This window comes from Pseudopipra pipra, chromosome 24 (assembly GCF_036250125.1).
Source record: "Pseudopipra pipra isolate bDixPip1 chromosome 24, bDixPip1.hap1, whole genome shotgun sequence".
Lineage (NCBI taxonomy): Eukaryota > Metazoa > Chordata > Aves > Passeriformes > Pipridae > Pseudopipra > Pseudopipra pipra.
In genome coordinates this window covers 3,873,479-3,886,257 of record NC_087572.1, presented here as the reverse complement: position 1 = coordinate 3,886,257, position 12,779 = coordinate 3,873,479, and the positions used below count along the sequence as shown (strand labels likewise).

General features: G+C 64.7%; 1 protein-coding gene across 5 annotated transcripts in view; it reads left to right on the top strand.

Moving 5' to 3' along the window:
- Positions 1-1,286: 1,286 nt before the first annotated feature.
- The window catches only part of AHDC1 (AT-hook DNA binding motif containing 1), a 54,638-nt gene continuing 43,145 nt past the window's right edge, over positions 1,287-12,779 (top strand). For 2 of the 5 annotated variants that reach the window (XM_064635197.1, XM_064635196.1), the window contains exon 1: positions 7,818-7,935. Coding sequence is in view for 1 of the 5 variants with exons in the window: in XM_064635200.1 (XP_064491270.1) it covers positions 1,885-2,020 (136 nt within the window). In the remaining 4 variants the exon portion in view is untranslated. Of the gene's footprint in view, positions 1,401-1,484; positions 1,569-1,837; positions 2,021-7,817; positions 7,936-12,779 lie in introns of those variants that run through there. The other 3 variants (XM_064635199.1, XM_064635198.1, XM_064635200.1) reach the window with 3 other exon arrangements.

Genomic DNA, 12,779 nt, shown 5'->3' with positions numbered 1-12,779 from the left:
CCTGCCAATCCCACTGGGGTGCGTGGAGGGGACGGAGCTGACGCCTTTCCAGCTGCAGCAGGTCTCTGCTGGAAGGCCACTCTCAGCCTGACCCCAGCTCACCAGTTCCTCCCGTTTCAGCAGTGAAACTGGGGTGCCCAGGATGCATCCAGAGCATGGATTCCCCCCTGGCTGCCTGTTGATCCAAAAACACACATCCAAGCCCAAGCTGCCCCACGCAGGCAGAGGGCTGCTGTGGAGCCAGGTGCTGTGTCTCTCCCTGCACCCATGTGTTATTCCATCGATGACTCACGTGTTATTAGCAGCCAGGCAATATTCCCAATTCCCTGGAGTTAACCCTTCACTCGTCACTCACAAAAACACGATGTCATAACAAACATCACCGGTATTATCTGCTTTAATTATATTGTGTCTACCCGGCTCCAGGAACGTTAACAGCGAGGGAGACTTGATGCCGGGGGGATGCTCCATGGAGCCATGGGGAGGGAGGTTATGGGGTGATCAAGGAGCTGGGGGGGCAGCTCCCTGCTCTGCCACCGTGTCCTGAGCGGTCTTGGTCACCACCTTCCCTCCTGGCATTCCCTCTGGGACATGGCCAAGAGGGGACGCAGCACTGCATCCCAAATAAATTGGAGGAGCAGGGTGTTTAGCTAACAGCAGAGATGTTTCCAGGCCTCAGATAGAGCTTTAGTTTAAAAAAAAAAAAAAAAAGAAAAAAAAAGAGTTAAAAGTGGGGGGGGGGCAAAGGAAAAAAGGAGGTGCTTGGCTCCGTGGGGATACCTGGCTCCGTAGGGGTTTGTGAGGGCTCAGGGGATTGTGAGGGGGGGGGCCGCAGAGGGGGGAGGAGGTGTACCCCCAAATCCTGCATCCCTAAGGAGGGGGGTGCGCAGTGCGGGTGCAACCCGGGAGAGGGCAGCAATGCCCCGCGCATCCCACTGGGACCTCGGGGGGAGGGGGCCAATCTCGGGGGTGGGGGGGTGTTACCCTCCCCTCGGGGTGCCCCCCACCAAACTCTCCCCTCTCTGTAAGTACCCCCCCCTCTCTCCCAGCGCGGCGCGCAACGGCTGCGCGCCCATTTGCGCCCCTCCCTGCGCGCTTCGCAGCGACTGGGAGGAGAGCGGAAAAAAAAAAAAAAAAAAGGGGTGGGGGGGGAGAGAAAAGGAAGGAGGGGAAAAAAAAGAGGGGGGGGAAAAGGAAGGACTACAAGGCCCGGCATGCCCCGGCGGTGCTGCACGGCTCCCCGGGGTGCCGGATGCTGGCCGTGCCGCTGACAGCGGAGCGAAGCGGAGCCGCGGTCCCCGCCGCGCACGGAGAGAGGAGCGAGGGTCTGGGCGCGCCTGGCCGCCGGCTCTGCTCCCCCCCTTTTATCCCAGCCCCCACAAAGCCGGGAGCGGCAGAAGGCAAGAGAGAGGGAGGAGGTGGTGGAGGAGGAGGAGGAGGAGGAGGAGGAGGGAGGAGGAGGAGGAGGAGGAGGAGGAAGGGGGGAGGCAGCGGCAAGCCAGGGCTCTGCTGCGCTGTGTCTTTCTTTGCTTTCCGCAGGCGGCGAGCGGCGGAGGCGCAGAGGGGAGGTCGGTTCCCCTCCGCCTCCCGCTCCGCTGCCTTTTGTGTGTGTGTGAGAGGCGAAGGGGGGGGGGAGAGAGAAAAAAAAAAAAAGAGGAGGAAAAAAAAAAGGGGGAAAAAAAGGGAGAAAAATAGGGGGAGAGAAAAAAAGGGGGAAAAAAATAAGCTGAGCGGTAGAGGGGAGAGAAAATCCCGGAAAAAATAAAATAGAGGGGTGGAGGGGGGGGGAGAGGGAAGGAGGAAAGAGCAGGCAGGGGACGGAGGAGGGGGCGGGCTGGCAGGAGCGGAGTTGCCTGGGGAGAATGTGAGCAGGAGGCGCTGGAAATGCTCTCGTTGAAGGTGGCGAGCGGTGCCGAGGGCTCCGGGACCCCCGCGGCCGGTCAGGACGCAGCCCCGGCGGGCGGCAGGAGCCTCCCCAAGCGGGCGGGCTCCGAGGGGCGCGGAGCGCAGGAGCCGGCGGGTGAGTACCGGGGACCCCCGCCTTTGTGTGGGGCTGGGAGGGGGGAGGACACACGGGACACCCCCTTCGGGCAGAGCGGGAGGGGGGGGAGGAGGCGGCGTGTCGCGCGTGTGTGTGTGTCCCCCCCGCGCCGTCCCCTCCGCTGAAGTTGCGCGGCGAGTTGGTGCCAAATTGCCGGAGTTTAATGGCACTTGGGGCGGGGAGGGGCGTGCGGGGGGGGAGGGGGGAAGCCCGGGGCGAGCCCCCCATTGCAAGGGGGGCTGCCATGTCCACGAGTTCGGCCGCCTGGCCCTGGACACCCCCCCCCGCCTCTTCACCCCCCCCGGGTGCGAGCGGTGAGTGACAGCTGTCAGAGCCGGCTCCGGCCACTAGAAGGCAGAGCCTGTCAACAGCGCTGGGGGTTAGGGGGGCTCCCCGGGGGACGTGGGGACCCCCCGGGGCACAGCATCCCACCCCCTTCCCCTGGCAGCCTGGCCCCGGGAGCGGCGGGCTGGCCCTCGAGGGGCAGCCCCGGGGGGGGTGGGGGTGAGGGGGACGCGGGGGGCGCGGGGGGCTCCCCCCCAGCCCCGCCGGTGAAGTTGCGAGGTCTGTGGCGCGGGGCTCGGCGAGCGGTTGTCACTCCGGTGCCTGTCATCCCCCCTCTGATTTGTTTTTATCGATCAGCTGATTTAACACCACCACCACCACCCCCCCCCCCGCGCGGCCCCTCGGTGCTTGTGATGGGGACCACGGGGGACCGCGATGGCTTTGGCGGGGGCTGGAGTCGCCCCACGGGGGTCACGGTGACGCCAGACCCTCTGCCCACCTCGGGGATGTGTTTGGTGTCCCCAAGGCCCTCGCAGGTGGAGACACCTGGGTCCCTGCTTGTTTACGTGCTGTGGGGGGGACGACGTGGCTGTGCCCACGACCGAGTGGCCTCGTGCATCCAGCCCCCTCGGCCCGCGGCTGCCGGGAGAGCCCCCCAAAAGCGGCGGGGTGAGCTCATTGTGTGCCACAGAGCGCGGTGGAGTCACTCCAGATTTATCCTGGCGTGACAGAGAGCAGAAGCGAACCCCCGGGGCGGCGGGCACGGATCCTGCCCCGCTCACTTGCCCACCCTGGCGCCGGCGTGGTCCGAACCGGGGGAGGGGGGCGCGTGGTCCGAACTGGGCCCCGTGGTCTGAATCGGGGGCCCCCCTCCCAAGCCTCCCCGCCTTTCCTCGCCCCCCCAGGTGTCCCCTTACACTGGCTTCTCCTGCTGGGCTGTGGAATTTGCAGGGGAGGGTGGTGGTGGTGGTGGGGAGCGCGGGGGGAAGAGGAGGGCGGAGTGGGGGTGGGGGGGGGGCTGGAGAAGGGATGGCGCGGCGCCAAATTCCGCTCTGCCATGTCTCTGTAACCTGAATAGGCCAACTCCATCCCCGGTGCGAGTCCCCCGGGGCTCCGCCGCGCTCCGATGCAGTCAGGCGGGAGGTGGCTTTCGCCCGGGTTGTGCCGTGTCCCCCCCGCTGACAGCCCGGCAGCCCCAGCCCCGGTTCCCTCCCGGGCACCGGCCGGAGCCACCGCGCGCCCGCCGGGAGCCGGTCGGGCAGGAGGTGGAGATGGTTTGGGGGAGAAAGGTTGGCACCGTGGCAGGGACGGGGTAGCCAAGGACACGCCGGGAGCGGGGCTGGCCGGCGGAGGAGAAGCCATGGAAGCCCATGGAAGGTTACGGGAAGCCTGGGGGGGCCGGCGCTGCCCTGGCCTCCTTAGAGGAGGCAGCAGAGACCCGGGGCAGGCTATTTCTGCTGAGATCCCGAGGAAAGCTCTGGGAGAATTGTGGGCTTCTATAAATAGTGTGTGTCAGCCGAGTGGAAACAGGGCCTTGAAATGCTCCTGCTATTCTCCCGAGTGCTTGGAACCAGCTCTTGGTAAACAGGGCAGCGGTGGGGAGGGCTGTTTCCTTCTTCCGGGCTCGGTAACAGGAGCGGGAGGGATGTGGGGGGGATTTTTTTGCCTGGCGATATGGCAGCGTTCCCCCCCGGGGCCGGCCGGCTGGATGCCGGGCTGTGGCCGGGCTGCCCGGATGCGGGATGGCCCCTGAATGCGTCGCAGATGTGTGTCCCCCCCCCCCGCCTCCGCTGCCGTCCCCTCCCCAGCCCCGCCGCCCGCCAAACTTCGGGGCTGGGATGCGCCGTGTGGTCCGGACATGGTCCTCGGGGAGCCGGCGGTGCCGGGGGTGGTTCTGGGGGCGCCGGGGCTCAGCTGGCCGGGGGATGCTCGGCACCCCCCCTCCTCTCACCGGCACGGGGGTCTGTGGGGTCACAGCCCGGCTCCCCCACTCCCCACCGCGCATCCGTCCGGGCTGGAGTTGTTCCCGCTCCGCCTCGGGGCACATGCTGAGCGCTGCCTTGCGCGTGCTGGAGGGCAGGGATTTGATCCCGCGGGACCTTCCCAGGCATGTCTGGACACCCAGGGTGCTGCGGACCTCCTTCCTCGGGGGGGTTCTAAATGCGGAGGGGACGTGGTGACATGTTCCCAGGGTGTTTGCTGGCTCCAGGGTGCATCCTGGCAGTCCCAGTGCCGGGGTGAGCGCTCAGCTTCCCACGGCGACCCGGCCCCGTGCTCGGTGTGACCTCCCCTCACGCCCGCACCCCAATGCTCACCCTGTGCCGCAGACAGTGGCTCAAAAGCTGCCTTAACGTTATTTCCCTTAAAAAATAACACAGAAGGGAAGCAACTGGGCTGCGCTCAGCTCCCCACTGGGAGTTTTCAGGGTGATGTGCAGCAGGCTGTGCAGTGAGAGGGATCCAGCACGCTCCTGGTGGGATTTGGTGCTGGACTCAGGGTTCACCGGGGTGTCACAGGCCTGGGGGGCTCACCCTGTCCCCATGTGCTGCCTGCCTGGGTGCTCAGTGCCAGCACAGCAGAGCGTGCCCTCGGCGTGGGTGGGAAGGGGCGAGCGCCAGTCCGGTGGTTTTTTTTTTTTTTTTCCCTCTTCCCTCTCCATCTTTCTTTTTCTTTTTTTTTTTTTTTCCCTTTTTTCTTTCTTTTTTTTTTTTTTTCTTTTTCTTTCCCTCCCTCTCTGTGGGTTGAGCGTTGGGGCGACAGACAGGGAAAGTCTGAGCAATGGTCTCCGTGCTGGTGCTGTCTTCAATCACCGCGTCCCAGAATCCCTCGCTCTGGGCCTTCTAGGCACAAGGGCTTACAGCGAAAATCGGCAGCTGCAGCTGCGAGTGAAAGCACAAGAGCCCGGCTGGGTCTTTGGCATCGGCAGGAGAGCAAAAAAAAGCTGGGGGAGGCGAGGAGGGAAGGGAAAAGGAAGGGGGATGGGGGGGGGAGAAATGTGCCCTGTGGTTTTTTTCCAGGCTTGCCACCGAGGGTTGTGTTTCAGAGCATCGGTTCCCGGGTGCGGGAAGAGGCGGGAGGATGGGGGGGTGCGGAGCGATGCCTCCGGGGAGCTCATTAAAATCTGTCGGCTCCCCCCTTTCTCCGGCCGAGGGAGGCTGGATATGGAGGGAAGGAGGGGAGGGACGTGCTGGGAAGGAACATGCCGGCAAACCGGCTGCCCGGTGGGGACAGTTGCCGGCCCAGGCAGGAACGCTGCCCCCGGGGCTCACCTGTCGGAGCACGCCGGGCGCGCTGTGCCAGCGAGGCCGTGACAGGGGCTGGCGTGTGCCGCCACGCCGGGGACTCCCTCGGCACCCGGGAGAAACCCCCCGGACACCCAGCCGGGCTCGGGAGCGGGGATGAGCGGCCACGGTGCCAGGGTGGCGGTGGGTGGGTCATGGGGGTGTTTGGGGGTGCAGGGGGTCAGCGGGGTGAGCGCAGGGAGAGGGGGTGTGAGCGGGAGCTGTTGGCACGTGCGTGGGCAGCGTTTGGTGCACGGGGAGAGTTTGGGTGTGCAGGCACCGTTTGGTGTGCAGGCAGAGCTTCCTGTGCAGGTAGGGCGTGTGGACAGGTTTGGTGTGCAGGTGGGGCTTGGTGTGCGGGCAGGGTTTGGTGTGCAGGGTTAGGTGTGCAGGGTTTGGTATAATGAACAAGGTTTGGTGTGCAGGGTATGGTGTACAGGCAAGGTTTGCTGTGCAGGGTTTGGTGTACAGACAGGGTTTGGTGTACAGGCAAGCTTTGGTGTGCCGGGTTGGATGTGCAGGGTTTGGTATAACAAACAAGGTTTGGTGTGCAGGGTATGGTGTGCAGGCAGAGTTTGGTGTGCAGGAAAGGATTGGTGTGTAAGGACTGGTGTACAGGCAGGGTTTGGTGTGCAGGCAGGGATTGATGTGCAGGGTTTGGTGTGCACAGAAGGGATTTGGTGTGCAGGCAGGGTTTGGTGTGCAGGGTTTGGTGCATGGACAGGGACTGGTGTGCAGGGGTTGGTGTGCAGGGGTTGGTGTGCAGGTTTTGGTGTGCTGGCAGGGTTTGGTGTACAGGGTTTGCTCTGTGGACAGGGATTGGTGTTGGTGTGCAGGGTTTGATGTACAGGGATGAGGCTGCCATGCAGATCCTGGGAGTTAAGGTAGGTCTTTGCAGGTGTTGGCAGGGGACGCTCCGCCCTGGTGAAAACACCTCATTCCCCTCCCAGTGAAGGGGACAGACAGTGTTGGGGATCCTCTCCCTGTTCCAAATCCCACTGTGCCAGTGGGTGAGTGCTGGTGCAGCCTGGCCTGGCACGAGGCGGGGAGACAGGGGAGTGGCAAAATGTGGTATTGATCCTCTGGGAGGGAGTGCAAAGCAGCTCTGGCATCCGCCAGCTCCAACCTCTGCCCTTCCCACAGCTAAACCAGCTCCAGGCAGAGGGAGCAGCACGCCATCCCATCCCATCCCATCCCATCCCATCCCATCCCATCCCATCCCATCCCATCCCATCCCATCCCATCCCATCCCTGTGTCGCCGCTGCCGCCCCCGGGGCCCCGAGCCCCACGTACACTCTTCCCCCTTCCCTCTTCCCTCCTCGCTCTTCGCCTCCTGCTGACTTCAGCGCATCGGCTTGGGCTCGGCGCCTGAACATTCCTCGCAAAACCTGGGCCTAAAATATCTGGAGGAGGATGGAGCGCCTTGGGCGAGGGAGATGAGCTCCTCAGCTGCGGGAAAGAGGGAGGCTGCCGGGCTGGAGGCAGCAGGGACTCTCTGCTCCCCGCCAGCTGCCAGCCCCGCTGGCCCCCCGGGAATTCGCCGGGAATAAATCTTGCCTGGCAAAGTCAGTGGTTTGGTTTGGGGTGGATGTGCCTGGGCAGAAGCAGGGGCGGGAGGGGAGTGTGGTGCCTTGTGCAGCGCTGGATGAGGGGCACGGGGAGCAGGGATGGCATTGGGAAGGGGTGACAGGAGGGCATGGTGGCAGGGAGTGGGGTGACAGGGGAACAGGGTCACAGAGTAGGGTCAGAGGGGAACAGGGTGGCAGGGAACGAGGGTGACAGTAGAGCAGGGTTGCAGAGGAGCAGGGTGACAGTGGAACAGGGTGACAGTGGAACAGGGTGGCAGGGAGAAAGGTGGCTGAGGAGCAGGGTGACAGTGGAACAGGGTGGCAGGGTGACAGCAGAGCAGGGTGGCAGGGAGAGAGCTGGGTCCTGGTGGCTGAGGAGGGACAATAACTGCTGGGAGGGAGGTGCTAGGCGGGAGCTGTGTGAGAACCAGTTTGCGAGGTCCAGATTGGCAGCAGATCCTGAACCAGGAGGAGCTGAGCATCCATACGGCCCCTGCCGAGATCAGACGCGACGACAGCGACTCGGTTTGGGGGAAGAAATTGGAGGCGGGGGAAGCTTTTTTGCTGAAATGAAATTTGAACCCCAAAGTGGGAGGGAAGTGGAGGTGGGGGGCACGGCTCTCTCCACATGGTTATTACTGCTGTTTTCCACCCAGCTGAAAGGAGAATGTAGCTTAATATGGACCCGCGGGGAGGAGAAGCACTCGGGAGCGGGGATTTGGCAGGAGGGAGCTGGGAAACAGCGAGAGGAACGTAGAGGTGAGAGTGGCCAGGGCTTTGCCCAGGGAGGAGAGGACGGAGCCGGGCTGGAACAAGGCGCTATTGTTCTTGGCGAGCGGGGGGCCGGCCGCGGCCCCCCCAGACCCGCAGAGCTGGCGCGGATGTGGGGAAGGGTTTTGGGACCGGTTTTTCCCGGCGGATTGTTGGCTGGGGAGCGGGAAGAGCTCATGGTGTTTGGGGGGCACCGAAGGGAGCGGGTGAAGCGCCCGCGGAGGCGAAGGGGGGAGCGTGGCGTGTGATGGGGAGGTGACAGCAGGTGAGAGGGCAGGGGCGAGCCGGGGGAGTGTTTGGGAGCAGGAAGTGGGAGTGGGGGTGGTGGGGCAGGGGCTCTGCGGCCGGGGGACGGCGTGGGGACGGGGTGAGACCCAGCGTCCCGCGTTGTGCCACCACAGCGGCTCCTCCTCGGCGCGTCTGTGGGGCTGGGGTGGGAAAGCCGGAGGGTCTTCTCCCCTGGCTGCTCTGGGGAGCCCTGTCACCCTGTGATCTGTGTCCTGCTGCGATCCCCTCGGGGCTGTTGGCGGCTCTCCGGTGGTCCCCAGCCCTGCTATCCTGCATGTCCCCTCGGTCCCTCGCCTGCCATCGCCGCCCCCGGCACAGCACCTCTGCCATCGGTGTCACGTGCCACGTTGCCACAGCCGCTGGCTGTCCCCTGGGCCACCACGGTGCTTGGGGACACCCCACGGTGCTGACGAGTGGGAGTGTGGGGAACTGGCGAGGCGCAGAGGGGCTGGAGGAAGAGGAGGAGGAGGAGGAGGATGGAAAGATGTGTCCCATGGGGTCTAAGGGCTGTGGCTGGGGAGGGGGCAGCGAGCCAGGGGCCAGGCTTAGGGCGAGGCTGAGCTTGTCCCAGCCCTTCCTGTGCTCCGTGTGCCTTGGCCCTCCCAGCCCAGCTGGAAAAGAGAGACACCCCCCTCACAGCAAATCCCTGGCATTTGCTCCCCATCCCCCCAGTTCCCACCTCTCCAGTGCTTCCAACGAAGCGATGCCCTAAAGGCAGCAGAAGCACCTTCGCAAGTGCACACTAAATATTTGAACACGCTTGGGTGGCTCTGGCGTCGCTGCTGCTTTTGCCCTTCCCCACCCCCTTCCCCGGCCTCTCTGGATCCCCCCAAATTTAGGGGGTTACCCCCAGGGGCTCCTCCTTTCCTCCCAGACAGGGGTGTGATATTTTCTCAGCAGCTCTTGCCTGGAATTATTTGCTCCAGCCGAGCTGGCGTGGGGCTCTGCATGGCCGTGTCACCCTGGGGGTGTGTGTCACCATGTGTCCCCCCCTTCCCCAGCCCACCCGCTGCCAGCCCTGGCTGCACGTGGTGGCACCACGGCATCCGCACGACGCCCGCCTCCCCATCCTTCATCCCTCCTCTTCCTCCCAGCCCCAGCACCCTGCAGCCGGGCTGGGAGCCCAACGGGGCGGGAAGGGGGGGGAGCAGAGTTCCCCTCCCCTCCCCGGCATTCCTTGGGAGTGAAACACAAGAGCTGGCAGGGCACTCCTGCTTTCTCTGGCCTCCGCTCCTCTGGTGCCTGAACAAAGCCCTCCTGCCTCTCCCGGGAACCCGGGGTTTGAAACAGGAGAGGCGGCTGGTGCTGCGTGGCAATGTCCTCCTCCAGCTGGTTTTGGAGTCTCTGGTGGGTGGGGGACAGGGGTGGGCACGGTCCCTGTGAGGGACAGCTCTGGATGGGGTACCCCAGGGTACCCGGGAGGACTGTGCCCGCTGCGAGGACTGTTGGCATCCTCCCCAACCTGGGCTTTGCGTCCCCACCATGTCACTGCCATCATATTGCTATGGAAACTGAGCCCTGGAGGGTACCACTTCAACCCCAGTTTGCCCCCAGTTTGGTCCCGGTTTGGCCCTGGCTCCCATGCACAACCCATCCGTGGCAACACAGCTTGGTGTATCCTTCATCCCACGATCTGGGATGATGCATCCCAGAGGGAATGTGCGCTCCGACCCCCTTCCAAAAGTCCAACACCCCCCTCCTCGCCAAACAAAGCCCCCCCCTACCCTCCCCACCGCCCCCGGTGAAACAGGCCCCTGTCGGAGCGCAGTCCCCGACAGCGAAGGTTATTTTAATGGATGCATTACTTTAAACGAACCCTCCGCCATCTGTTCCACCCCCTAATTACGCATGCAAAAAAAAGCCCATCTCACAGCCAGTGCAGGAGAAAGTAAAGATATAAGTGATTTAAATGCATGTATCCGCAGCTCCGCCGGCAGCTGGGCTGGGCTGCGCTCCTCGGCTGCCTGGCGAGCCGGGCAACTTGGAGGCAAGGAGGGAAAAAAAGGGATGGTTCTCCTGCATCCACCTTGGGAAGGTGGCTGGGTGGATGGCGGGCGCAGCGGGGGCTGCAGCGTGGTGGCTGTATCCATCCATCCCTGCATCCCTCCACCCCTCCATCCCGCAGTCGCCTCTCCCCGTCACCCCCTGAAGGTTAGCTCTGCCCGCCGGCTGCCAGGCTCGGCGTGGCGGCTGAGCCTTCAAAGCGCGGGGACACGCCACCGTCCCCGGGCTGCCGCGGTGCATGGCGGGGCTGGGGGGGGGAGCACCCCCCGGGCTTGGCCGGGCTCCTCGTCCTGACGCTGTCCCAGGGGGTCCCGCGGGGGTGGGGATGGGCGTGCACGGCCCCCGGGTGATGCTGGGCCCGTGTCCCCCGGGAGAGGGGCTGAGGAGGAGGGGGTTTCCCCCCCACGCTGCTTTTCCCAAGCTGTGTTTCCATGAGCTGTCCCGAAATCCAGGGATCTTGGACTCTTGGGTGCTTGCTGGGGGCCTGTCGGCTGGGGCTGCGGAAAGTGAGGGTGGAGTCTGAACGAGCTCCCCCTCGGAGAGGCAGAGCTCATAGGTGATGGAAAACCCCCGTTTTTAAATCAACCTCCTGCTCTGGGGAGTCCCAGCGGGGACAGGGGGGTGACAACAGTGCATCCGTCCCTGCTTTCCCCTCCGTGACTCAGTTTCCCCCCTCCCCAGCACAAACCACCCACGGGGATGGGATGGGTGAGCGCCGTGGCTTTGGGTGACCCCACGGTGACAGCACAGCACCGCGACCACCATAGCAGGGCCACCGCCTGGCGCCAGAGCCACGGCGGTCCTGGGTGCCCGTCATCCCCCCCTCTCCCTCCGTCTCCTTCTCTCCGTGCCTGACTGCAGCAGATGCGCCAGCTCTGCAGGAAGAGGGAATTAAGTTGGGCTGGAGGAATTTTAAAGATTGCTGCAGGCCTGAGGGTCTTAGATCCCCCCGCGGAGATGGGCAGTCATGCAGAATTAATCCTATCGGCAGCCTGGCTCGGCTTCAGCCGGTGCAGAGCTCCGGGAGAGCGCGCGGGAGCGCGGGGGGCGATGCTGGGGGCGGCTGAGCGAGCCCCGGCGCCCCTCGGCGTCGATGGGAAATTAATAATGAAAAATTAAAAGCCCCAATTCAGCCTTCCTCCCCCCCCCCCCTCTCCCCGCTCCCTGCTCCTTCCTTCTCCCCATCAGCCTGGAGGTGGGACTCGTAGGGGGGAAGGAGGTGGGTGGATTCTGCAAAGCTTAAGGAAAACCTGTTTGCCGTAGCCAGCGGAGCCCGCGGTGGGAGAAAGCGCCAGGGATGCATCCTGCTCCTGGTGAACGGAGCTGTGGCACAGCCGGGGCTCGGCTGTGTGCCACGGGGGACTGGCTGGGTCTGGGGTGGGGGCAACTCTTTGCTGCCATCACCCAGTCCCCTCTGCAATGGGGTCATGCAGTGGTAGGAGGCAGGTTGGGGTGACAGGAGGCAGGTTTGGGTGACAGGAGGCAGGTCGGGGTGACAGGAAGGAGGTCGAGGTGGCGAGAGGGAGGTTGGAGTGGCAGGAGGATGGCTGGAGTGACAGAAAGGAGGTCGAGGTAGCAGGAGCAGGTTGGGATGACAACAGGCAGGTCATGGTGGCAGTAGCTGGTTGAAGTGGCACGAGGCAGGTTGAGGTGGCAGGAGGGGGGTTGGGGTGGCAGGAGCAGGCTGGGGTGACAGGAGGGAGGCTGAGGTGGCAGGAGGCAGGTTGAGGTGGCACAAGGCAGTTGGGGTGCTGTGCCAGTGCAGGGGACACAGTGACACACCGGACACCCTGACGTGCTGCACCAGCCACCCACCACATCCAAGGGGACACCAGGATGGCATCTGGGCACCCCGTGGCTCTGCCAGCCCCACGGGCAGCCTCGTCCCCATTGTCCCTCCTGGCTGCGGGGCCTCGGTGCCACCGTGCCAGCGGGCTCGGTGGCTGCGTGACGCCGGGCAGGGTGGCCCGTGAGGGCTCTGCAGCTGCTGCCGAGCCCTCTGCTCCTCCGGTTTATAAATAATGCAGCACCGAGGCGTGTTGGCAGCGCCCGCACACGCCTGCAGCCCTGGCGCGGCGGCGGGCGCTCCGGGGGCGAGCGGCGGGTGCTGTCACCCTGGCTGGGTGACACTGAGCCATGTCACCCCGGTGGGGAGGTGGCGAACCCCAGTGTGTGTGTGTGTGTGTGTGTGCGTGTGTGTGCGTGTGTCTACGTGTGCGTGTCCCTTGCTCCCCACGCTGTCCCCCAGCCCCACGCGCCCGGGGGGGGTGGTTGGCGGTGGTGGGTGCCCGCGGTGGGTGGTGGGTGCTCGCGGTGACCCCACGCGTGGGGACGTCCCCAAGCCTCGCGACGGTGGCGCGGATGGCGATGGCGCAGCTTGCAGGGTTGCCATGGCGATGTGCTGGCGCTAACGAACCCGAGTAAACATTAACGAGGGAGAGCCCCACGCGGGTGGGTGCGAGGGTGGGGACCAGGCGTCCTGCGGGGCTGGGGGCTGCGGCGGGGGCTGTGGCATGGCCCCTGCGTGGGTGGGGGTGCAC